Source organism: Rhinolophus sinicus, chromosome 1 (assembly GCF_057876585.1).
Source record: "Rhinolophus sinicus isolate RSI-liver-muscle chromosome 1, RSI-T2T, whole genome shotgun sequence".
Lineage (NCBI taxonomy): Eukaryota > Metazoa > Chordata > Mammalia > Chiroptera > Rhinolophidae > Rhinolophus > Rhinolophus sinicus.
In genome coordinates, this window is record NC_142501.1 from 165359626 (window position 1) to 165386563 (window position 26938).

Below are 26938 nucleotides of genomic sequence, written 5' to 3' on the forward strand. Positions count from 1 at the left end.
TAAAAAATATAAGATAAATAAAAATGTAGTAATAGTGATGATAATAATAACTAACATTTGTTGAGTGCTATGTTCCCTGGTATTGTTCAGAGTGCTTTATGTGTATTGCATTTAAGCTTCACAACAACCTTCTCCACATTTTACAGATGAGGAAACAGAGAAGTTTCTTGTTTGGAGGCATACAATCAGGAGTGGTGGAAGCAGTTGGCCCCAGAGCTTTCATCCTTAATCACATACAATAACCTCACAAATGTTTATAAATAATGTCATAAAATATGTCAATACATCTAGTGCTGACACATAATTTCTTATCTGTTGCTTTTATTGGGAAAGCACAAGTGGCAGTAACTATCACTATTGCTTTATTTAAATTTCATGAAAATTATTTTCGTTTTCTTAATTCCTTTTGGTAGCAAGATGGGATATAAGTACATAATAAAGGTGTTTCTGCCTTTACTTTGTAGAAGAATAAAGAAGAGACAGAAAGAATATGAAATTCTCAACTGTTAAAACTTTTTTCCAACCATTTCTGTTTCTTAGAAAAGTTATGGTATTTTTACTATTTTGGTGTAGTCATTTTGTAATCAAATAATCAGTGCAAGGAAAATTTACTCTGTAATATAAGATAATAGGGGTATGGAAATTCCTGTATAATTCGTTGCAGGTTGTATAATATATATTGTTTTTAGTATTAATTTTAGGTAAAGATTGATTGCTTAACAAAAAAAATTACTCATGTTTTCTTATCTCTTGGTTTTTTGTGTTTTTTTTTTTAACAAGTGGTAAATGAGAATGTCAGCCTCGTGATCTCTCGACAGTTGCTGACTGATTTCTGCACACATCTCCCTAACCTGCCTGATAGCACAGCCAAAGAAATCTATCATTTCACCTTGGAAAAGATCCAGCCTAGAGTCATTTCATTTGAAGAGCAGGTAAAAATCTAGAGCAGTGATTTTTGAATTTGAGATAGCAGCAATTATTTTGGGAGATATTATTAAATTTTTAAAGGACATGATCATTCAATGTCATTTTGCCAAAATAGTATGGCAGTCAGCATTTTACACTGTAAAGTAAAACAAATGTTAGGATGTTGTGACTCCAGCTGACATTTGCTCATTTATTACAATTTGATTTTATGCATCAAATATTGCTCTTTAGACAATTTTTAAAAATTGCTAAAATTTTTAATTATGCTGAAAACATAGGAAAATTCTAGCATTAGATATGCATAAACATAAAAGCAAAACTTAATATTTAAATTAAATTATTGCCATAATCCACATTGCAGAAATGTGTTATTTCAGTTTACTATTTTCATATTCTATGAATGCAAAACTTGTATAAAAATTTGAGTGGTCTAGATAAACTTTTCCTATTTACTTGCCCTCTTGTAAATATGTTGAATGAGAGCATTGTCGCAGTAGATAAAGTTACCTATTTATTTTAATTAGTTACTAATGTCAGTTGATATAATATAACATGGTGTACCTACTATTCCAGGTTGCTTCCATAAGACAGCATCTTGCATCCATATATGAGAAAGAAGAAGACTGGAGAAATGCAGCCCAAGTGTTGGTGGGAATTCCTTTGGAAACAGGACAAAAGTATAGTAAATAGTGGATATTGGATGGATATATGTGTATATATATAAGTATATACACATATATATTTATATATATGTATGTATGTATAATTGTTCACTTAATGTTTTTTCTTACATTCTAATGCAGGAAACAGAATAAACAATTTCATGAATAAATAAGTTTTGCAGTATGTTATAAGGTGATAAGCGCTATGGAGAAAAGAAAAGGGCAAAGTGTGGACACGTTGTATCATTACATAGGGTGATTGGAGTGGTAGGGTGATCCTGATCGCACCTCACACACTTGAAGGAGGTAAGGGAATGGCTAAGAGCTACCTAAGGGAAGAGTATCAGTAGATCCTCTTAGACAGGATGGCTAGTGCAAAGGCCCTAAGATGGGGGTATGCTTGGAGTGTTTTAAGAAGAGCAAGGAGACCGTTGTGGGCGGAGTGGAGTGAGCAAAGGGGAGAGTATAGAGGAGATAGAGGATGAGACCAGCGAGTACTAGGGACCAGATTGTGTGGGGTTTTGTAAGCCATTGGCTTTTCTCTAAGTGAAATGAGGGGGAGCCGTTGGAACATTTTGTACAGAAGACTGACATGATCTGACTTACATTTTTTAGAATCATTCTGACGACTGGGTTCAGAATGAACTGTAGGCATGCAATGATAGAAGGAGGACCATTTATTAAGAGGCTTATGCACTGTTGCAGGTGAGATAGAGCTTATGAGAAATGTTGGATTCTGGATTTTTTTTTAAGGTAGAGCTAAGGATGCCTGACAAGTGGCTGGATATGGAGTGTAAGAAAAAGAGCCGAGATAAGTCCTGGTTTTTGGTCTGAACAACTGGAAAAATGGAGTTGCCGTCTACTGAGTGGTGAAGAATAGGTTTTTAGGGAAGATCAAGGGTTGCATTTCAGATATGTGATAGCCAAGTGGAAATACCTAGTAGGAAGCTGAATATATTAGTCTGGAGTTTAGGATGGAGGTCTGGACTGGAGAAATACATTTGGGAGTCATTGGCATGTAGAAGAAATTTAAAGCCATTAGATTGGATGATATCTCAAAGGGAAGGAATATATAGAGAAGAGGACTGAGTACTGAGGCCTGGAACACTCTAGCAATAAGAGGACAGGGGCTGGAGGAAGATATAGCAAATGAAGATTGACCATTGAGGTAAGAAGAAAACTAGAAGAACGTGGAATGTGGTGACCTAGACTCCAAATGAGGAAAATGTATTGAGAAGGAGCAGGTGATCAATATGGTGCTGATGGGTCAAGTAAGATGAGGAGTGAGGGTTAACCATAGGAGTTAGTAATGTGGAGGTCATTGGTGACCTTGACAAAAGCTGTTTTGGTGAAATGGTGGGATTAAAAGCCTGATTGAAGTTGCTTGAAAGGGAATGGAAAGAGAAACTGGAGATGGTGAGCAATTGTTGCAACTCTTTGGGGGAAGTTTTCACAAAGGAGCAGAGAAGTAGGGTAGAAGGTGATAGCAGAGGTTAGGTTAAGAGATTATTTTTTGTTTTATGATCGAGTGGGAAGCAAAAATTTGATACAGGGGAGTAGTGGAGAGGATTTTTACAGGAGTAAACGAGGGGAAGGAATCTAGTGGAGAGATAGGCTTTAAGATGGAAGCATAGATAGTTCGTATTTGACCATTTCTGAACCTGGCACTATTGGCATTTTAGATTGGATAATTCTTTGTTCTGGAGGCTGTTTTGTATGATGTTTGGCAGCATCACTGGCCTCTACTCGCTAGATGCCAATAGCATGACCACTCCCAGGTGTGACAATCAAAAATGTCTGTTGCTATTGCCACATGTTTACTGGGCAGAATAGATCCCCGTGATCTACAGTAACAGCCAGGGACACAAGAGTATATGGCTGCAGATTTAAGGGATGTGGTGGTGGAGTTTATGCAACTATTTGATCGCTTCAGTATTCTTAGTGAAGTTGGATTTAGTCATCAGCTAAAAGTGTAGGTGGGGGTGGGAGTTGGGAGGTTGAGGAGAGATAATATGAGAAAAAATTCTCTAGGAGAGAAGGACAATGAATGGACTAGGAATGTATAGTATACTTGCAGCATTAAGGGCTCATTTGAAGGTTGTAGTGATTAAAATGAAATCAGTCAGACCAGCTGGGTATTTTTCTTTATCCGAGTTCAGCTTCATGGTTACAGGAAAGGAGTGGGTGAACTGTTTGATTTAACCACAGTTATGATTTTGCCCAACAAATATGACAGCATGAGAGGGACAGGGTAGATGAGTGCATATGCCATTTAATGATTATGATTGACCACAGGAATTAAGCTAGGTAAGGAGGGCAGTCAGGCCTTTAAGGGGAAAAAGACAGTAACATTATAATATCTGATCACTGGTTTGTAGGTCACAATGAATTGTTGGGTTTGGGATAATAGAGAAAGTGAGATGGAAAAACAATTAGACAAAATTAAGACGATAGTTTGTAACTCTTATTCAACCAATCTTACCTTCTGATGTATATTAAAAAAACATTTATGGTTATTTATGAAACATTTATCCAAAAAAAAAAATATATATATATATATATATATACAAGAAGGGTGAAAGGTGTGAGGCTCTTGGTTGTATTATTAAACTCTTTCAGTTGGCAAGTATAAAAACAAACTGAATGACTTAAAAATATTTTCAACTGCTTTACTCTTTCACCAGGTGAATGAGGGATTCTTTTTGTCTCATTAATATTTGTGATGATAAGGCAGATACTACTTCAGGCATCCTACCTTTTGTGCATTTATGAAATTATTAGGCAGTGATGCTCTGAAAAAGCAGCCATAATATATGAAAAAACCTTTATATGTAGATACCGAATTTTACTTTCTAAAGCCTCGTTTTTTTTCTTTGACAGTTTTAAAAGGCAGGACTTTTTAAATTGCTTTGGTCTTATTCTGTCTAGAGCATTTTATCCCTAGTACAGAGCAATTGATTTATTTTCACTTGGTAGTTGAAATAAATATAAAATTAGATATTGTTCTTTGCAGTGGTGGTTATTATCATTTTGATAGTACTATAACATCTGTGAGGATACCAAAGGACTGAAAATTTAGTGGTTTTAGAAATAAAGTAACAGTGATTAAAAGGAGAATGTGGATAATTGACTGAGAACTTTTTTCTTTAAAAGACGATTCATCGTGATTATGAAAGTAACATATAATAGATACATTGGCATAAAATATAGAAATTCAAAAAAGTACAGTGCCGTTTATAGAAGTTTATGTAAGTTTGAGTTGTAAATAGAAATAATACAGTAAAAATAATATGACTTGTGGAAGAAAGTTTGAATTAGTATAAAAATTTTAAAAGAATTAATTTCAAAGCTGGGACCAAGTCAGTTGTAAACTCTGTTCTTGCCACATGGTGGCACCACTTTTGCTGATAAATAGAATTAATTCTTCTGTAAGAATTAATCTTAAATTACGTGATTTTTGGATTATGTAAGGTCTTCAGTTATGCATTTCTTGCATAAAATATGATCACATGGCTAAAGAAGAAAATGAAAACCACTTATAATCTCACCACCCAGAGATAATTGCTATTACTCTGTTGATATATGTGTATAGAATACATTTTAATGGTTTTTACATACTGTTTTATCCATTTTTTTCACTTAGCAAAAATACATAATTATTATCACACAGTAATGATGATAATAACTGTATAGTATTCTATCATCTTTATGTACCACAACTTAATTACCATAAATATCATAATTGGTGATTTCCATTTTTTTCTTATTACAGATATTTATGACTTTACAAATGAATATCCTTGTACATACATATATATGCACATCCGTGATTATTTTCTTAGGGTTTATTTTCTAGAGATAAAATGTAGTGGGTAGAGTATATGCAGTTTAAAGGATTCAAAGAATGGTTGGAGAGCATATTGCCACATTTTTTTCCAGTATGGTTGTGCTTATTTATAGTCCCACCAATAATATATGATATATCCTTTAACTGGGCATTTTTTCTTTTAAGATATTTGACTTATGAGATTATCTGAGGATTAGAATAAGCTAAAATATAATATGAAGAATGATGATAAAAATAAAAATTCAATAAAACTTATTTTGGAAATATTTCTTAGGTTTTCTATAATATAATGCAGTAAAGTGTGATTCCCTTATATTAACAGAATATATATATATATATATATATATATACACATATATATATAAATATGGAAAAAATAACTTTTTTTTACCACCCTTAATAATTTTCTTCTTAAAATAATTAGTCATCCTGTGTTTTCCTGTTACATCGCAGACAGTACAATGTAGATTATAAACTGGAGACTTATCTGAAGATTGCTAGGCTATATCTAGAGGATGATGATCCAGTCCAGGCAGAAGCTTACATAAATCGAGCGTCATTGCTTCAGAATGAATCAACCAACGAACAGTTACAGATACATTATAAGGTAACAGATGAACTGATTTGGAATTAATTTTGTAGTATTGGAGAATCCTGCTATACTAAGATGCTCCGTAACATCTGATAAATGCTATTATATATTAGAAATTTTGTTTTATGTTTTTGCTTTTTAATTTCCCCCCCTAATTTAAACTTTTCCCCTTCTACAGGTATGCTATGCACGTGTTCTTGATTATAGAAGAAAATTCATTGAAGCTGCACAAAGGTACAACGAGCTCTCTTACAAGACAATAGTGCACGAAAGTGAAAGACTAGAGGCCTTAAAACATGCTTTGCACTGTACCATCTTAGCATCAGCAGGTAAACATGTCATTTATGCTGTAATGAACGTCAGTTATCTTTGCTTACTATTTTAGGCTCACTACTACTGAAGTATTGAGCAAGGAACTATTCTTCACGGGGATGTCTTATTAATACAGTTATGGTAAATTTAGTTCCAACATTTAAACAGAAACATCGATAAAATGGATTGCTAACTTAAAAAATTTTTAAATGTGTATGTATCAGCCTATTACCCACAGATATTAGGAATAGTTAAGAGACAATATGAAGTTTAGTGCTCCTAAAATATCACTGAAATAATGAATATCAAATTAAGTGAAAATTACACCGAAGAAAAAGAAAATTAAAATTTAGAGATTGGTGGTATGTAATGTACTGCTTTTGGGATTTTTTTAACCTTTAAGTCTCAGTTTTAGACCTGGCCTTTTATCTATTTTTTTTCCAATAAATATAAATAATAAACAAGTCTTTGTTTTTCTTACTAAATTATAGTACGTAAATCACTCAACTTATAAAGCAGAAAGGGCATTGAGAGGAAATGCTGATAATTCTAAGCCGTGGGTTTTCTAATCATTTTATTTTATTTTTATTTTTATTTTTTTTAAGATGAAAGGTTTTTATTTTTATTAGTTTCAGGTGTACAAAACAATGTAATAGACATTTATCATTTATATTCCTTCTAATCATTTTAGAATGTTTAGTTTTGAATTATGTTTGAGAGCCTAATGACATATTCAGACTACCCATTTCATTCTTTAGGAAGCAGTAATCTTATTTTTGTTACTGAAAAGGCAATATATAAAATGGTACTGCTTCTTGTTCTAAAGAACTCTTACGGTTTCTTGTATTTCCTTCAATATAACAGTGTGTATGTGTGTGTATCCTCTTTTTTTATACACAAATGATAACATGATATACACACTTCGGCAGCTTGCTTTTTTAATGTAGCTATATATCGTAGTGGTGGTGTTATGTCAGTACATGTAGCTGATTCTTTTTAATTTTTTGTTATTTGGCTTTTCACTGTTTAGTCAATTACAAACAGTACTGTAGTGATTATACACACATATGAGTAAATGTATAGGTTAAATTCTTCAGTCCAAGGGTACACACATTTAAACTTTTGATAGAAAGTACACATTGCCGTTTAATGCTACACTTCATACAACAATGTCCACGTGTACCTGATTCCTCACACAGGCATTGCCAGATTTCTTTATCCTTGCTAATCTGGCAGGTGCAAGATAGCATTTCATCCTAGTTTTAATTTGCATTTCATTTATCATGAATGCTCTGGAGCATCTTTTCATGTTAAAAATAAGTCATTATTGAAAAATCTGTATTTTTTTCCCCTTTTTTTAGTGAATGAATCTGTTTATGTCCATTAGCCATTTTTTGAGTTTTTATCTCAAAAAACCTTTCTTGGTGGCTTATAAAAACTCTTCATTTATATAAGAAATTTAACAAATTTTCTTGCCAATCTGTTGTCCTTTTTTTGACTTTGTTTATGAAATTTTTGCCATGCAGAAACTTCAAATTTTTATATAGTTAAGTATATTAATCTTTTCTTTTATGGTCTCTGGGTTTTGTTGACTTTACTTGGAAAGGTCTTCCCTATTTTGAAATTTACATATTTTATATTTGTGCATGTTTTCTTCTAGTACTTTAATTTCTTAAATCCTCTGGTCTCAGGACCCCTTTACACTGAAAAATTGAAAACACTAGAGAGCTTTTGTTTATATAGGGATATCTATTGATTACTGTATTACAAATTGAAATGAGAAATTTAAAATTATTAATTCATTTAAAAGTAATAATAGGTCTATTATATATAAACATAAATGACACATTTTCATAAAATAACTATTTTCTAGAGCAAAAAACATTAGGAGAATGGAGTCATTTAAAACAATCTTCAATGTCTAGTTTTAAAAAACAAAAACCGAATTCTTAAAGGTACTTCTATGCTCAGCCTGTTTTACAATATTGTTTTAGTGGAAGTATAAAGAAAATCCAGCCTCACACAGATGTGTAATTGGAAAAAAGAGGCATATTTAATGCTTCTTCAGATAATTGTAGATATTATTCTTTGATACTACACTTAACTTGACAAGTGGTATAGTTTCGTAGAGGTTAGTTACAGCGTGGCATCTGAAACCATGTCAATGAGGTTTTGTACTCTGTTATGATTAAAATCTTGGTCCATCTTGAATAGATCTTTTACCTATGCAAGATTTTGTACCATCATGTATTGATTGTTTGGAAAATATTGGTTCACTCAGTTATTCAGAGCTTCCAAATACTGATATACTTTGTTACATAATGTACAAAAATAATATTTGAGTATGTTACTGCTGATCTCATCAGAAAAACCTTTAATTATTGCAAACCTGTCAAGCTTGTGGCAGATAGAAGTTTCCTAAAATTCTAATTTTTTTCTTAAAAACTCATATTTTATTGAGGGCAATAAATGTTGGTGGTTGTAATGATAAGCTCACTTTGTTCATTTTTTAAGAAAATTCTGCCAAATACCCAAATACTAATGTGTCAGTCATTATTTTATGTAAATGGTGTTCCATGAAAAAAGAGTATAGTTCAGTTTGCAGTGTTTGCTGGGGAGAACCGCTATTTTTTGAGGTGTGATAAAAAAATACGGTGAATGTTTAAATTTAAAACAATTATTACAGTAAAAGACACATTGCCATTAATCCCCCTCAAAATACTCTCCCTCGCTTTGAACACACTTATGCCATCATTCTTGCCACTTTCTGAATCAGTTCTGGAAGTCCTCTTTCATGAGTGTCTTTAGTTATGCTGTCGTGGCCTTGATGTCCTGAATCATTTTGACTTTGGGGAAGAGCCAGGAGTCGCGTGGTGCCAGATCTGGTGAATAAGGTGGATGAGGCCACACCGTAATGTTTTTATTTGACAGAAATTGCTGTACCAGAAGCGATGTGTGACACGGAGCATTGTCATGATGAGGATGAAGTAAAGACATTCACGAAAGAGGACCTTCAGAACTGCTTCAGAAAGTGGCAAGAATGATGGGATAAGTGTGTTCGAAGCGAGGGGGAGTATTTTGAGAGGGATTAATGGCAATGTGTCCTTTACTGTAATAATTTTTTTTTATTTAAACATTCTCCGTATATTTTGATCACCCCTCGTACTTTGGTTTGCAGCAAAAGTGCTGTATGCTATTTCCGGTTTCGTCATACAAAAATTAAAAAGGAGTGTTCTCAGCTATCAAGATTTAATTTAAAAATATATTTTTTAAAGCAAGGACATTTTTAAGTGAAACTATCTTTTTGTTTTGACTGTCGAGTGTGTGACACAATACAGTGTGGCGCCTGTGTCACTGCCTTGATTTGTGCTATTGTGCCAGTAGTTTTAGCCACCATTGCTTTTGCACCAGCAGTGTAGATGTCTATGGCAGTGCAAAAGGCAAAGGATGTCTCTATGTTTTAAAAAATGTGTCAACCTCACTGATTCCAGAAAGGTTGGGGACTCCCTTTGAGAATTGCTGCTTTAGGGTTTCATTGTTTACCTTCATGCTTCCTCCTAGTCACTGCCTCCAAACCCTGCCTCCAAAGAGTAATCACTAGTATATGAGTTTTGTCTACTTCTTACTTAAATTTATCTACAAATCCTAATCCATTTGGATTTATTTTAGTGTAAGGAATGAGATAGGGAATTAACTTTTTTTTTCCTAAATGGCTAGTCGTTTGACCTAGTATCCTTTATTGAACAATCCATCTTATTTTCCCTTCTATTGATTTGAAGCATGTTATAGTAGATTTCTGGACATAGTATTGTTCCATTGATTAGCTTGTTTATTTATGAATATACTAATACTATGCTTTTTGAATTATTGTAGCTTTATAATATGTTTTATTACCTAGTAGGTATACTTCCCCTTCATTACTCTTTTTCCAATTTTTTCTGAATTTTTATCATACTTGCTTTCTCACTCTGTCACACATACATACATTTTTGATGTATCATTTTAAAGTAACTTGTGGGCCATCATGACACTTCCTCCTTATATATCATCATGCATCTCCAAATAGTAGGAACATTTTTCTACATAACTGCAATACAGTTATCATCCCTAAGAAAATTAACAGTGATTCCACTGTAGAATTTAGCATCTGGTTCATATTATCACTGCCCCAGTTATCTCAGGAATATCTTTTATACCTACCTTTTTCCCCTTAAACAGGAAACAAGTTCATGTGTGGCATTTGGTGATTATGTCTTCTTAGTCTTTTTAGACTTTAGTCTAGAATAGTTTCCTCACTCCCATCCTCCAGCTTACTGAGATATAATTAATATTTAACATTGTATAGTTTCCTCATTTAAAAAAAATACTAACTTTTTGAAGTTGTTGTGTAGAATGTCCTTTATTCTCGATTTGTTTGATATATATTATTTATTTATTCCTTAATCCCAAGTATTTCCTATAAAATGGAAGTTAGCAAAAGATTAGATTCAGGTTAAAATTTTTCAGCAAGAATGCCTCATAGTGATGCTGTGTACTTGTAGTTGCATCACATTTGAGATCACATAATGTCAGTGATGCTGAGTTTGGTCATTTGGTTAAGGTGGAAACTCCATTGTAAAGGTACTTTGTCCTCTTTGTATTTGTAAATAATTTGTGGGGTGCTTTGACATTATAAAAATCCTGTTCCCTAACTTCTTTTCACATATTTGATAATTATTTATTAATTCTTGCCTGGATCATTCAATATATTGTATAACATAAAGTGCAAATGAAAAATGGTGATTTACTAATTCTAGTCTACATTTATTAGCCACTTCTGTAAGAGCTTTCCTTTTTTTTTTTTTTTTTTTTTTAGTATCACTATAGGCTTTTTTTTCTGCTATTTTTTTGGTGTGTATAATATACACAAAGAAAAGTGCACATATCAAAAGTGGACAGCTTGATGAATTGTAACAAATGAACACCATCATGTAATCAGCATCCAGAACAAGAAACAAAATATTACTGGCACCCTGAAAGTGTCTGTCATGCTTTCTTCTAGCCACGAGCCCCAACCTCCACCCACCAAGATAATCATGAGTATATATTAGTTTTACCTGCTTCTTATATTTATATAAATGAAATCATATATATATACTCACCTTCTTTTGCTTAACTTTATGAAATGTATCCATATTGTTACAAAAAGTTACAGTTTCTTCATTTCATTGTTACATGGTATTCCACTGTGTGAATGCACCCCAATTTAGTTGCCTATGGTCTTTGGGTAGTTTCTTATTGGCTGTTAGGAACAGTACTGCTATGAACATTCTTGTATATTTGACTCTGTTTTTTATTTATTCCATGTGATATTATTATAGTTATTATCCTTTTGATGCTCACATTATCCCAGATATGACCAAATCATGGCTTTTTGACACGGCCCCATTAATCTTTGAATATTTGCCTGTATCATAGCATAAAAAGATGCCTTAAGCTTACCTAGTATTTTCCTAGATCCTGACTTGAAATCAGCTATTTTTCAAGGATCCCTAGTTTCTTTTCATGGGGATACCAAGATCAGGATGCTAGGTATGTTTATTGCTACTGGGTGTCGTTGTGGTTAGGCTCTTTCAGTATACAGAGTTAAAAATATATTTAAAAAGAAAAAGGGTGTTCATAGTATTCTTTCCATTAGTTCCATTTTTCGTGTCATTAGTTGTCATGTAATTTTTCACCATTTAAAGACCATCGAAAGTATAAATTGAAACTATGAATATTAAGTTTCCAATCAGAGAAATATTTGTTCATCTGTTTTTTTTTATTATTATCAAAGGAATGCATGTTCATTGTAGAAATACAAATAAGCAAGAAGAAAATAACAATTAGCTATGATTTGAACCATTCGTAACATTTTGGTGTATATCCTAGTCTTCACAAATGAATAAATATACAGTTGATCCTCTGTTCATGGATTCCATATTTGTGAATTTGCCTACTTGTTAAAATTTGTCACCCCAAAATCAATATTCATGGTGCCTTCACAGTCATTTACAGAGATGTGCAGAGCAGCAAAAGATTTGAATCTCACAGTGTATGTTTCCATATGGGGTTGACCAGGCAGTACTCTGCTGTCTTGTTTCAGCTCTCATACTATGAACAAGTGTCCTTTTTATGGCTTGTTTTATACCATGCTTTTCACATTTTTGTTGGTGATTTTTATTTTTAAAGTGGTTCCTAAGCATAGTGCTGAAGTACTATCTGGTGTTCCTAAGTGAAGGAAGTCTATGAGGTGCCTGACAGAGAAAATACATGTATTAGATAAGCTTCATTCAGGCATGAGTTATAGTATATGCCTTGAGTTCAGTGTTAATCAATCAAGGATATTTATTAAATAAGGTGCCTTTAAACAGAAACACACATAAAACAAGGTTACATACTGATTAGCTGACAAAAATGTTGTGACGAGAGGCTCATAGGAACCTAACCCTGTATTTTCCCCTAGGAACAGAAGTTAAATATTTGCTAATTTCGTGTTGACAGCAACCTTATAAAACATAACTACTGCAAATAATGTGGATTGATTATATATTTTAGCAGGCAAAAATGGGGTCATAAGAAAGATTGTTTTTCATTGAAGAAATAGATTGTGAGAATATTTGATGTTCATTTGTTTCCCTTAGGACAGCAGCGTTCTCGAATGCTAGCCACTCTTTTTAAGGATGAAAGATGCCAGCAACTTGCTGCTTATGGGATTCTAGAGAAAATGTACCTGGATAGGATCATCAGAGGAAATCAACTTCAAGAATTTGCTGCCATGCTGATGCCTCATCAAAAAGCAACTACAGCTGATGGTAATGATCGTGTCTTACAAGTCTGTTGTAGCGAATATTTACACACATGCTAGTGGAAAGTATGTTAAATTTGAAGCATCTTGATATCGTTCTGTAACATTTTTATATAATATTTGATTTTTAAAAATAATATTTTGACTGAAAATGAGTAACCTACACAGGTAGGGTTTGAAGTATAAAAATAGCCCTACTGGAAAGCATTTTGTGGAATTACTGTAAGGGAAGAAAAATTATAGGCCAGGCTTTATAAATGCCTGATTTTTAAAAAAACTCAAACCATTTGATAAGTACCTAAATTGATCTTAAACATCGATTTGTTTAGTAATTATCCAGTTTAATTTTAGATGCAGCAAAATTTGGCACAGTACCCTGCCCAAGGTTGTTCAGGGTGAAATTGCTGCCAATAAGAATAGAACTTAGTGTCGTATTTCCTAGTTAAGGGATGTTTTTGCTTAAGTCACGCTGTCTTTGCCAAGGAAGAAATTTTTTAATAAATGCTTGTTCATAACATCCATTATTTTACAGGTTTCAAAGTAGCTTATAACAATAACACTTGATAAAAATGTAGGTATAGACCATTGGAAAAATGGAAAGGTTAAAATAATCTTGCAAATTTATTAGATTAACTGTTTTGAATTCACTGTCATCCTATATTGAAGAGAATTTAGCTGTAAAGAGTCATTTATGTAGGATTTGGATAAAAGATGTACACCTCACCCAGTCATACTAACCCGAGTTAAACCAGAGCAGTGAAGGGATTATATTGACCTTCTATTGAATTTCATTTAATTGCACTTTAAAAATCAAACCAGTTGATTCTTATCTTTCTGTGTAAAGGAGATAACTGTTTTCTATAGGATATTCTTTATGTAGATCCTGAGGAAAAAAATTCCTTTTTAGTCTTAGGATTAGTTGTAATTCTCCTGAGCAGTTTTTTGTCTTATTTAAAAATACTGTGAGTTAATAAATTGATTGGTTTTCTTAATTTGGTTGGTAGCTGGAAAGCTTAAAATTAAATTTGTAGCTCTAGTGTAGTGTATATGTGTTTTGATTGTTGCTACTCTTATTTTTCTTTTTTACTTTTTAAAATCAAATTTATTCAGATGACCTTGGTTAATAAGATTATATAAATTTCAAGTGTACAATGTTATAATACATTATCTATATATTGCATTTTGTGTTCATTACTTCTTTTTTACTTTTATATTCTGTTCTGTGTATTCTCCTGAGCAGCTTTCAAATCTCTTTGAATGAAAATGTCTGACAAACAAGTTAAAAGCTAGATAGAGTTTCCAGAATTGATACGGTTAAACCACAGATTTGACTTTGAGCGTTCTGGTCATGGAAAAAAAAAAAGAAAATGTATAATCCGTTAGATAATTCTTTTCTAAAAAGAGGAATATTCCCTAGGATCTGTTAGAATGAAAGTGATTCTCAAATTTCTCACATGGGACTATATACGAGTAGATAGGACAGATGTTTTGTCTTCTTTCTGTTTCATTTTAGACTTACTTGCTTTCCTTGTTTATCTTTCTTGGACATTTTTGTTGTCATTACAACCCTAGGCGAGCAATCTTGAGACTTAGTATATTACCAGAGTTGTGGAAAATTACTGCTAATCTACTTTCTGCTCTATAGATTTGCCTGTTATAGATATTTCATATAAATGCAATCATACAGTATGTGGCCTTTTGTGACTGACTTCTTTCATTTACATCATGTTGTAGCATGTATTAGTATACTTCATTCCCTTTTATTGCCAAGAAACATTCTGTTATGTGAACGTACCACATTTTATTTCTTCATCAGTTGATAGACATTTAGGTTATTTTTCACTTTTTGGCTATTAATAATACTACTATGAACATTCATATAAAAGTCTTTGTATGGACATAAGTTTTCATTCTCTTGGTTCTATACCTAGGAGTTAAGGGTCATATGGTAACTCTATATTTAGTCTTCAGGAGATCCCAGCCGTTTCACAAAGTGGCTACTCCATTTTACATTTCTGCCAGCTGTGTGTAGGCTTCCAATTTTTCTGTATTTTCTACACTTATTATCTATGTTTTTAATTTACCCATCATACTGGGTATGAAGCGGTATCTCATTGTGTTTTTGATTTGCATTTCCTTGAGGGCTAGTAATGTTGAGCACCTTTTTGTGTGCTTATTGGTCATTTGTATATCTTTAGAGAAATGTCTATGAGATTGCAAATTTTTTAATTGAGTTACTTGTCCTTTATTATTGACTTGTAGGCATTCTTTATATATTCTAGATCTGATCATTATCAAATAAATGATTTGCGTTTATTTTCTTCCATTCTTTGTGTTGTTTCTTTACTTTTTTGATTGTGTCTTTTGAAACACAGCAGTTTTTAATTTGATGAAGTCCAGTTTATCTGTTTTGTGTTTTTTTCTTTCGTTGCTTGTACTTTCAGTGTTGTATCTAAGAAACCATTGCCTAATCCAAGATCATGAAGATTTTCTCTGTTTTCTTCCATAAGTTTTATAGTCGCAGCTCTTACAATTAGGCCTTGCATTCAATTTGAGTGAAGTTTTGTATATGGTGTAAGGGAGGGGGGGTCTTACTTTTATGTGAATATCCAGTTGTTGCAGCACCATTTGTTGAAAAGACTATTCTTTTCCCATTGAATTGTCTTAGCATCCTTGTTGACAATCAATTGACTGTACATGTGAGCGTTTATTTCTGGCCTTTCAGTTCTATTCCACTATTCTGTATGCCTGGGCTAATGTCAGTGCCACACTGTCTCATTTGCTGTATCTTTGTAGTAAGTTCTAAAATCGGGAAGTGTGTTCTTTTTGAAGATTGTTTTGGTTCCTTAAATTTCCCTGTGAATTTTAAGATCAGCTTGTCAATTTTTACAAAGATGCCAGTTGGGATTTTGATAGCAATTACATTGAGTCTGTAGATCAATTTGGGGAGTATTGCCATCTTAACAATATTAAGTCTTCCATGTTTCCCCATTTATTTAGGTCTTTACATTTGAAAGTTGCTAAAATTGTAGATTTTAAAAGTTCTCATCACAAGAAAAAAAATTGTAACTATGTGAGGTGATGGATCTTATCAAAACTTACTGTGATAATCATTTTGCAATATATATATATGCATATGTATCAACTCATTATGTTGTACACCTTAAACTAATATAATGTTATATGTCAATTATATCTCAATAAAACTGGAAAGAAAGGAAAAAGAATTGGGTGAGCCCAGTGGTCTAACACCTTCAGGATGGGCCTTTGGTCCAGGATTTTATCAGGCCCTATATTACCTCACTTAAGGGAGGATACTATGCCTAATCTCTCATGAAAGTTAGCTGTTGTTCCTGCATTTTGCATATTTCTCACATTTGCCTCAGAATAAGGTGCTTGTGGAATGCCTAAAAGAATAGAGATATTTTTGTTGAGCTATATGTATTGACTTTATTAAGCTTGCAGGACAGGTTGCCTGATTATTTTGCTGGTACTTGCTAATGAAAGTTAGCTTATAGCAAGAAAAGTTAATGAAGCTGACAGCTGGCTTAAGGAAACAAACCCTCAAACCCAAAGGGTTAAATCCATTCAGTTAGTAATTATTGCCAATCACTCATTTTCTAAATATGTTATTTGTATTTGATTGTACGTTATTTAAGCTGTTTCAGATAAGGCATTTTGGTTATTTAAAAGTTTTTGACAGTGTTTATGAGTTATTGAATGCTTAGAAATTTTCAGGAAAAAAGGATGCATATTTTAAGAGTGTAAAACTAGTTTCAAACTCATAACTGTCTTATTTATATTTATTTAAGGTTCTAGCATCTTGGACAGAGCTGTTATTGAACACAATTTGTTGTCTGCAAGTAAATTATATAATAATATTACTTTTGAAGAACTTGGAGCTCTTTTAGAGATCCCTGCAGCGAAGGTATTTTATTGTTTTTAATACATAAAAAGGAAGTTAAGAGACTAAACTATTGATATAATGACAAAACATATAACTGATAATGACAACAAAAATTACACATAAAAAGTCTCAGGTAACAAATTATTTGAATGTTAAAACAGTATTGTAGTGGAATTGTCTTTGTTTTTTGTTTGTATTTTATAATAAAATGACCTAGAATGGAAATTCTAAAGGGGTTCAGGATATAATACCCATTTTGTGACAGTATCTTTGCTTAGAGTATGTTTAAATCCACTTCATAGTGGTTTCTGATTTCTAACTTAAGATTTCAATACATGCCTTCTTTTTTCTGCCCTAGATTGACTCAAAGGTTAAATATTTCTTCTCTTTGAAAGAGTGACTATGGTAATACACCATGCTATTCTATTGTAACTTCTGTCCGTGATTTAACTTAAGGAGTTGACTGAGTTATTAGGAAATTAATTTCATTTTTTGTCAGGATAAGGATTTAGTTGGCTATGTATAAGTCCCAACAAAGTCCCAATTGTATTTAGAGGATATTTCAGGTATCATTTACAAAACATTCTCTTAATTTTAAATAATAGTAAAAGCAAACAATAACCTCACTTTTACCTAACTTGCAAACCCTAAAGTCATGTAATTATGGGTCACATACCCTTTTATGTGTTAGTGCAATTTTAATTTAGGGTTTTCTAACACAGTTCCTTTGTATGTACACAGTCGATACACAGTAATAGCAGTGGAAAAATTTGGGAACCAAGGCTTCAGTTACTATTAAAATAGATGCTTATTTTCTTAGACTTTGAGGTATTATCCCTTTTTGAGACTAAGGGAAGTAAATACATATATATATATGTATATATATATATATACATATATATATATATGAATGTATTTTTAACAATAAATGCTAGTTACAATCTGTTCAGAAGTGATTTAGGATTATTGTGAAGATGGTCAGAATTACTAAAATGGCTGTCATAGTAAACATGAAATACGTCTTTAGGAGCTAGGTAGAGATCCTCTTGCTCTCCTTTAATTGTCTTTTAAATCCTTGCAATTCTCTTTTAAATTTGAACAGCTATTCCTTCTTTCAACTTTTTCTACAGAAATATTACTCTCATAAAAAGTTTTTGTGGTGATAAACACTGAAAATTGAAATGAAATAAAATAAGAAAAACTAGGGGTTTTTTTGAGGTGTGGAGCCCAGTGAGGAAAAAAAAATCATAGTTTGATCTTTTTTTTTTTATTAGTTTCGGGTGTACAGAACAACAAAGTGATTAGATATTGATATAACTCATAAAGTAATAACCCCAGTAAGACGGGTTATTAGAATATTATTGACTATATTCCCTATGCTGTACTATATATTCCTGTGACATTTTTAAAAAATTATAGTTGACATTCAGTATTAGTTTCAGGTATACAGCATAGTGGTTAGACATTTATATAATTTATGAAGTGATGATTATAGTTTGATTTTAAGCAGAGATTAAAATTTGTAAGAGGACTACTTATACAAAGGGGTACTTATCTTAGATTCTTATCCAAAATCTCACAATAAGCAAAACAGATCCCAGTTAACTTAAAATAACGGATTGTACCCAAAAAGAACTGGGGGGGATATAATAGGCTGATTATAAGATTTACTCTTGTAATGTATGGCAGAGAAGCAAATGTGTAAGCTTAGTGATGCGTAGCCCAACCATTAATTGTTTGTCATGTGTGGATGTATTAGATATGATAATTAAAGTGTCTGAGAATTTATTCTGTTTTTTCAAACAGGCAGAAAAGATAGCATCGCAAATGATAACAGAAGGACGTATGAATGGATTTATTGATCAGATTGATGGAATAGTTCATTTTGAAAGTAAGTTTTGCTTGTTTCTGCCTTAATGAAATGTCAGTGAGGTGTTGTATATTTATGATTAAAACATGTTGAACAATTTCCGTTGACCTAGAATCTTACTACTGGAATAAGCTTATTTCCCAAAGAAATAATTTAAAATATTTTTTTGTGAATTTATATTCATGGATCTACTTAATGCAATGCTGTGGAAACATTTGAAACTGGAATTGTCATCAGTTGGTTCAATTACTCATCAAACATTTATTGAACACATACCATGTCTTGGGCATGTAGAAATGACAGCTGCATTTCCTATTCAGCAGCTCATTACATTAATGGAGGCAGAAGATCTCTTGACTTTCTCATTGTCTAATACATCCTCAGCCCCTATTTTACCTCACTTATACTGTGGATCTTGTTGTGGCCAGAACCATTCCATTTATAAAATTTTAATTTGAAACAGCCCGCTCTAACCATAACCATTTTCCTCTCTTTCTAGTGGTCTATCTCAGTTACTTCATCTTAAATTCTTCCTTAATGGCATTGAAGCCTCTGGTCCACTGACTCTTTTACTTTCTTCTAGTCCACCCAGGCTTTTTTTGTCTTTAATGCTCTTCCTATCCAGCTGGGATTACATGATTTATTATTTCATTACTCTTTTATGGATGCCCCAGAATATTTGTCTGTTAACTTTTTGTTCCAGCTGTCCAGCAAAACTTGACCTTGAATGAACCCATTCTCCATCTTTTCCATGCCTGTACTTGAGTAGATAACTAATGTTACAGAAGAGTCAGAGCACCAGACAAATTGATACACTGCTGCAAATTCAGGGTCATGTGTCCTCAACACTACTATGGGTCCTCAAGAAATGTATTCTTGATATATTACTTTAGTCTACATATTCTTTTTCCTACTCTGAAAGATTATTTCAGATGTCATTTTTCCCAAATCTCTGACATTTCTTCTTCTATCTCAGCAGATAACTTTGTTTCTTTTTTCACAGAAAAAACTGTGTAAAATTACATTAACTTCTTTATCAGATGCATAAACTTGTAAATGTTAAATATAGATCTAATTCTGTCTTTTTCTTCCTTCACATTATACTGGAGATGGTTTCCGTCCCCCTCTCCAGCTCTTCCACTTGTGTTTTGGATCCCTTCTCTGACCTCTTCCACACTCCCCACAAACAAACAAACAAATATTTTTAAGAACCTGAGCTTACTTTGTCTGTTTTCATCCTTTCTTTTTCTGTTGGCTTCTTTCCATCAATGTTTAAACATACTTGGGTTTCTGTCATACTAACAAAGATCCTTTTATCTTTCAGGATTCATCTTGACTCAACATTTTTTTATTTTATTTTATGTTACTTTCAGGTGTACAAAACAGCATAATGATTAGACATTTATACCCCTCACAAAGTGATAAGAATTTTCAACATATTGAGTAGAATTGATCACTCCTTTTTGCTACCTCCCTGTCCCCATCATCTTGATTTCTGTCATCTCCTTCACCCCATTCTCCTGCCTTCCTTCCCACTTCTCCAGGTATTCTTCCCAGTCATCGTTGTGACTTCTATAGTGCCTTTAAATTTAAATATTGGAGCTGCTTAGGGCTTACTTCTAGGCCTTTTGTCCTCACTCTATTAAGATGAGATTTCCCTAGGCAATCTCATCTATTCCTGTTGATTCACTTACCAGCTCTATGCCGACATGCTTATCGTGTTTCCCTGAAAATAAGACCTAACCGAAAAAAAGCCCTAGCATGAGTTTTCAGGATGACATCCCCTGAACATAAGCTCTAATGCGTCTTTTGGAGCAAAACTTGATATAAGACCTGGTCTTATTTTCAGGGAAACACGGTAGATTTACCTTTCTAGTATAAATCTCTTTTCTGAGTCCCAGACCCATTGGCTCTAATTGATTACTAGATGTTTCTCACCTGATTGCTCTGTGAGCTTCTCAGAATGAACATATCCCAAACGGCATTCATTAGCTCTCCCACTTGCCTGCCTCCCACAACAACCAACTAACCAGACATCCAAAAGCTGCATTGTTCACTATCTTCAGTATTCCTTATCCTTGTTCTCTCCTCTTCTTTACTCCCCAGAACCTTTCAATTGTACCTCCTAGGTACATCTGGAATCCACATACTTTCCTTCATTTCTTATTGTCACCAGCTTATTCTGATCCCCCCTAACCTCTTCTGGGCTTGAGAAATAGCTCTTAACTTTTTTTTCTCATATCTATAATTGTTCCTTTCTAGTCCAGTTGCCCTTGTATAGTCAGAGTGATTGTGATCTTTTTAAAATGCAAATATCAACAAACAACAAGTGTTGGTGAGGATGTGGAGAAAAGAGAACTCTCTTGCACTGTTGGTGGGATTGCAAATTGGTGCAGCCACTATGGAAAACAATGTGGAGTTTCCTTTAAAAATTAAAGATAGAACTACCTTATGACCCAGCAGTTCCACTTCTGGGTATTTATCTAAAGAAATACAAAACACTAATTTGAAAAAATACATGCACCCCTATGTTGACTGCAGCACTATTCACAATAGCCAAGATATAGAAACAACCGAAATGCCCATCAATAGACGGTTGGATAAAGAAATTGTGGTACATATATACAATGGAATATTACTTTGTCATAAAAAAGAATGAAATTTTACAATACAAATCTTACAAAAGAATGAAATTTGCAACAACATGGATGGATCTAGAGGATATTATGCTAAGTGAAATAAGTCAGACTGAGAAAGACAAATACCATATGATCTCACTTATGTGTGGAATCTAAAGAACAGAATAAACAAGCAAAGAAAACTAAGAAATAGATTCATAGATACAGAGAACAAACTGATGGTTGCTAGATGGGAGGGGGTTGGGGGGGTGGACAAAAAAGGTGAAGGGATTAGGAAGTACAAATTGGTAGGCACAAAATAGTCACAGGGATGTGAAATACAATATGGTAAATATAATCAATAACGTTATCAAGACTATGTAGGGTGTCAGGTGGGTACTGGACTTATTGGGGAAATTATTTCATAGATTATATAAACACTTAACCACTGCACTATATACCTGGAACTATAATAATATAAAATAATATTGAATGCCAACTATAATTAAATACATAAATATATAGTCACAGGATGTAAAGTACAGTATAAGGACTATAGTTAATGGTATTGTAATAGCTATGTACTATGTCAGATGAGTAGACTTGGATTTATCACTTTGTGAGGGGTGTAAATGGCTAATCATTATGTTGTTTTGTACACCTGAAACTAATTTTTAAAAAATAAAATGGAAAAAATGCTAACAGAAACAAGAAATAAAAAATAAATTATTAAATTATATTATTCTCTTCCTTGACACTCTAATGAATGGCTTCCCATTGCTTATAGAATAACGAAGTTTTACAAAGTCTCCACAAGGTCCTACATTTTTTATAGCTTTCTCTTTCCAATCCAACCATACAGGTCTTTTTGGGTTTTTCTCAGCATTGTAAATTCTTTCCCACATCAAACATTCTGATATATCCACCCCTCTCCACAGCCAATCTCTCCAGCTATCTTTTATTTGTCTCCGTGTCTTAGTTTGAGCAACATTAATTGGTAATGATTTTCTTAACTCCCCAGGTTAGGTATGGTTTTAAGTTATATGTTCTTGTCACCCTGAATTTCTTCCTAGCATTAATCATAATTATTTTCATTTCTGTAGCTATTTGTCTAAATGTCTGTTTCTGCTAACAAGCTAAGCTTCCTGGTGGTAGAGATTAAGCCTTTCTTGTTCTCCATGGTATATCCAACATCTGTTCCAGTGCCCCGCATATTGTAAGTGGTAAATAAGTATTGAAAAACAAACACAGTATGTGATGAACAGTATAAACGGGTCACCAAGTGAAAGGACCATTTAAATTAATGTATACCAACTTGACAGAATATAGAATATTTTTCTAATTTTCTTAGATTAAAAAAATTACAATGATAAATATGCTCATAATAACAAAGCATCACAAGAATAAATAAAGGCGGACAGAGTTCATAATGTATTTCCACTTCCACTTCCATTCCTTTAATCTCAGCTCCCTGGCATAATTAATATTAGTCTACAGTCTTGTGTGTCTTTCTACATGCTTATACAGACAAGTGAAAACAGAGATTTATTTTTTTTAAGTAACATCTTATTTTAAAAACATAGTGTTCTGCAAATTGTTTTTAAAAGTTAATATGCCATGGATGTATTTTCAAGTCAGTAGACATAAATCTAATTTATTTGTTTTAATAGTTGTGTAATTTTTCATGGAGTTCAACTATTCACCTATTGATAGTCATTCAGTTGGTTTCCTTGTGCATATCTTTATATATTGGTACCCTTAGTTCTCTAGAAGTCTCAAAAACTGCATCCTTTGTTGAATCAAAGGAAATGTGTATTTTGATTTTTTTTTTAAATGGAACATCAATTTATTTTTTTTAGCTTTTTAAAATTCATTTTAAGTGTGTTTTTCCAGGACCCTTCAGCTCCAAGTCAAGTAGTTGTTTCAATCTAGTTGTGGAGGGCGCAGCTCACAGTGACCCATGTGGGGATCGAACCGGCAACTTTGTTGTTAAGAGCACCGCTGAGCTAACTTGCTGCCCTTGTATTTTGATTCTTAATAACTACTAGCAGTTTGCTTTCTAGAATGGTGTGGCCATTTACACTGCCACCAATATGAGAGATTAAAGTCTTCATCACTAGATACTATTCCTTTTTAATCTTCTGCAAATTGTTGGGGGGAAAAACAAAAAAATTATTGTTTTATTGTGCATTTCCTTAGCACTAGTGAACTTTAATGTCTTTCCATGTATTGGCCATTAGCATTTCCTCTTCTGTGAATTAATACTTTTTCTTATCTGTTTTCTTCCTTCCTCCCACACCTCTCCCAGTATCAGTTTGCTGTAGCTTTTGGTTTAATGATAATTTTAACTCTGTGTTTGCTATATGTGTTATAAATACTTTTCCTATTCTGTCAGTTGTGTTTCTGTAAGATAATACACACCATAAACACATTAAAAATATTTTTTGCAGCCAAACATGTGCATTTTAAATTTGAAAGCTTTTGAGTTTCCTGTATTGATTAAGAAGTTCTCTTTCACGTTGGTGTAAAACTAATATTTTCCTAAAATTTCTTCTATTTTTATTTAGAAATTTAATCTGTCTGCAGCTCATTTTTTGTGTGTGTGTATAATTTTAAGCTATGATCTGGTTAAATTTTAAAAGATGGATTGCCAATTTTGCAAGTATCATTTACTAATATCCTTTCTAACTTTTGACGTATATGAGGTTACACATATTTGTTTGGATCTATTTCTGAACTCTGCTTCTACTGATTTGTAACAATATGGTAATAAACAAATTTATAGTAAATTTTACCATTGGGAAAGCAACTCTTAACCCTTCACTATTTTTTTTAAATCAAGTTGAAATTCACATAACATAAAATTAACCAATTTAACCAATTTAAAGTGAACAAGTCAATGTCGTTTAGTATGTTCACAGTGATGTGCGACCACCATCTCTAGCTAGTTTCAAAACATTTCATCTCCCCAAAAGGAAATCCCATGCACATTTCGCAGTTATTCCTCATTCCTCCCTCTCTCCAGTTGATGGCAACCACCAGTCTATATTCTGTGTCTATGGAGTTACTTATTCTGGATATTTCATATAAATGAAACAATACAACATGTGACCTCCTGGCTTCTTTCACTTAACATGGTGTTTGTAAGTTTCATTCGTGTTGTAGCACACAGTCAGTAGTTCATTCCTTTTTAAAGCTGAATAATATTTTATAGCCATTCCACAATCCTGCCACTGTTTTTAATTTTCAAAATTATTTTGGCTATTCTCAAACATGAGTTCCTCTATATTTAGTCATTTTGTCCTGTTTAGAAAACAAAACAAAAAAAGGAGGGGTTGTCTTTGTAATTTCTTTAAACTTAACATATCAATAGAAAACGACTGATAGTGCTTCTTTCCATTTGGGAATGTGATTTGCATCTACTCAAGTTATTTTATGTTCTTTATGAAGAGCGATAGTTTTTTCTTCATTAATTCTGTGTCCATTTTTGTAACGTTTGGTGATGTTTTAAATAGAATTCCCATCCCCATCCCTCCAGTTTTTCATTTCTAACTGCATATTGCTGATGTAGAGGAAAACCTGCTGGATTTATGATTAGTTTTTTTGTTTGTTTGTTTGGGATTTAAATATTAAAATATCCTTCAGAGTCAAGTAGAGACAGCCTTGAATATATAAATAGATTTACTTTTTCCAGTAGATGGCAGTGTTTTATGAATCATTGGGGATGAGACAGTTGGCTTCAGTGACGCTGTCTTGTGGTTGTAGTTGAAGTTGTTTGGTTGGTTTTGTTTTCACAAATAATAATCTGTGTATATATGTCTTTTTATTGTTTTATACTTTGTGCCAGTGATTTAGGTACTTTTCTTAACTATTGCTTAATTAGCTTAATTTTATTAGCCAAGAATTTTGGAGTAAACTTTTAAAAATGAATGTTACTACAGTTATCTTTTAACTCATTTGCTATGAAAATAAAGGAGTAATTTCAACTTTTTACCTTATTCCTTTTTTCTTTTAGCACGAGAAGCCCTGCCAACATGGGACAAACAGATCCAGTCGCTTTGTTTCCAAGTGAATAACCTTTTGGAGAAAATTAGTCAGACAGCACCAGAATGGACAGCACAAGCCATGGAAGCCCAGATGGCTCAGTGAATCCTTATAGAACTTCTGTGCACACAACATCTTTTCCCATGTTGTACAGATTAATTTCACTATCTCCAAAGCATTTGCATCATGACCTTACGTATTTCAATCCCTTTTATGCTGGATTCCATTTAAAGAAGACATTATTAGAGCAGGAAGTACAAGCATTTAAAACTATGTAGTTCCCATGTATTCAGGGTCTCTGTGTATCAAGCTAACTCAGATGTTTTGAAAGCTTTTCTTTAAACGGAGTTAAGTGAAATATCTGTGACTGAAATGTTTGGGATTTGTGATAACTTTGTAGTCATGTAAAACTTAAGCGCTTTGTGCCTCTCCAAATGTGGTTATTCTAATAAATGGAGAAGTGAGCCAAATAAAAGTAGTATTTTGTTTTTAATTAGTGAACAGTGTTTTTTTCCTTTTTCCTTTCAGTTCAGCAGACATTTATACCATATGCTAGAAATGCAAAGATAAGCCATAATGCCTACTCTCCAGGCATTCAGAGTCACGGAGCCAGTAGATAGTAAGTCTGATACTTATACTTGTACCGAGTACTAGAACACAGAGGGAGGAGCTTTTCATTTAGCAGAGACAGACTGGGGAGTGTTCCTCAGAAAGGATTATTTCAGTCTAATTTTATAGAGAAAATGGGAACGGACTTTCAAAACAGTTTGTGGGCAACTACCAGTTTCAGCTCCAACCCATAAAGAGCTTCACTCCATTCTCACAACAAGAAGAAAGCTGAATAGGCTGAAAAAATCAATGCCTTTTGTTAGCTACACCAGAGAATTGAAGTCACAGAGCAAATCACCACTCCAAAAACTGGAGAGACAGGCAAATAGGATCACAGTGGAGATCAGCGTTCCTGGAACGGAATCTGCTCGAACCAGTAACTGATATGAACAGTGAGTTGGTAACTGATGAATTACTGGAGGCTGAGTGTGGACTAGCTTGACAATTAAAACCCGTGAGTGCCCTCTCTTAGGGAAGTCCCTATGCTTTCTAGGATTTATCCCCAGGAACCCTACCATGTTTTCATGATTAAGATCAGGGACCCCTTAGTGTTTCAGGCAAGCTGGAGAGGAGAAAGGAACTATTTTGAAACACACCCAGATCATTTTCCATGATAAAGGCCTACCCTCTAAGGGAAACTACTTTCTTTGAGCCTTATTTGACCTGGGAAAAGGCAGTTAGACAAGTCCCGTCCCCTTTAGCCTTGTATCATAGCAAGAGGAGG

At 33.2% G+C, this 26938-nt stretch overlaps 1 protein-coding gene across 3 annotated transcripts in view; it reads left to right on the forward strand.

Moving 5' to 3' along the window:
- Positions 1 to 26098, forward strand: part of COPS4 (COP9 signalosome subunit 4) — a 36823-nt gene extending 10725 nt beyond the window's left edge. For 2 of the 3 annotated variants that reach the window (XM_019731326.3, XM_074324126.2), the window contains 8 exons: positions 781 to 932; positions 1501 to 1604; positions 5890 to 6043; positions 6207 to 6357; positions 13003 to 13173; positions 16979 to 17094; positions 18880 to 18964; positions 25577 to 26098. In XM_019731326.3, coding sequence (XP_019586885.1) covers positions 781 to 932; positions 1501 to 1604; positions 5890 to 6043; positions 6207 to 6357; positions 13003 to 13173; positions 16979 to 17094; positions 18880 to 18964; positions 25577 to 25710 — 1067 coding nt within the window. In that variant the 3' untranslated portion in view covers positions 25711 to 26098. The remainder of the gene's footprint in view (positions 1 to 780; positions 933 to 1500; positions 1605 to 5889; positions 6044 to 6206; positions 6358 to 13002; positions 13174 to 16978; positions 17095 to 18879; positions 18965 to 25576) is intronic. The other variant, XM_019731327.3, reaches the window with a different exon arrangement.
- The last annotated feature ends 840 nt before the right edge of the window (positions 26099 to 26938 follow it).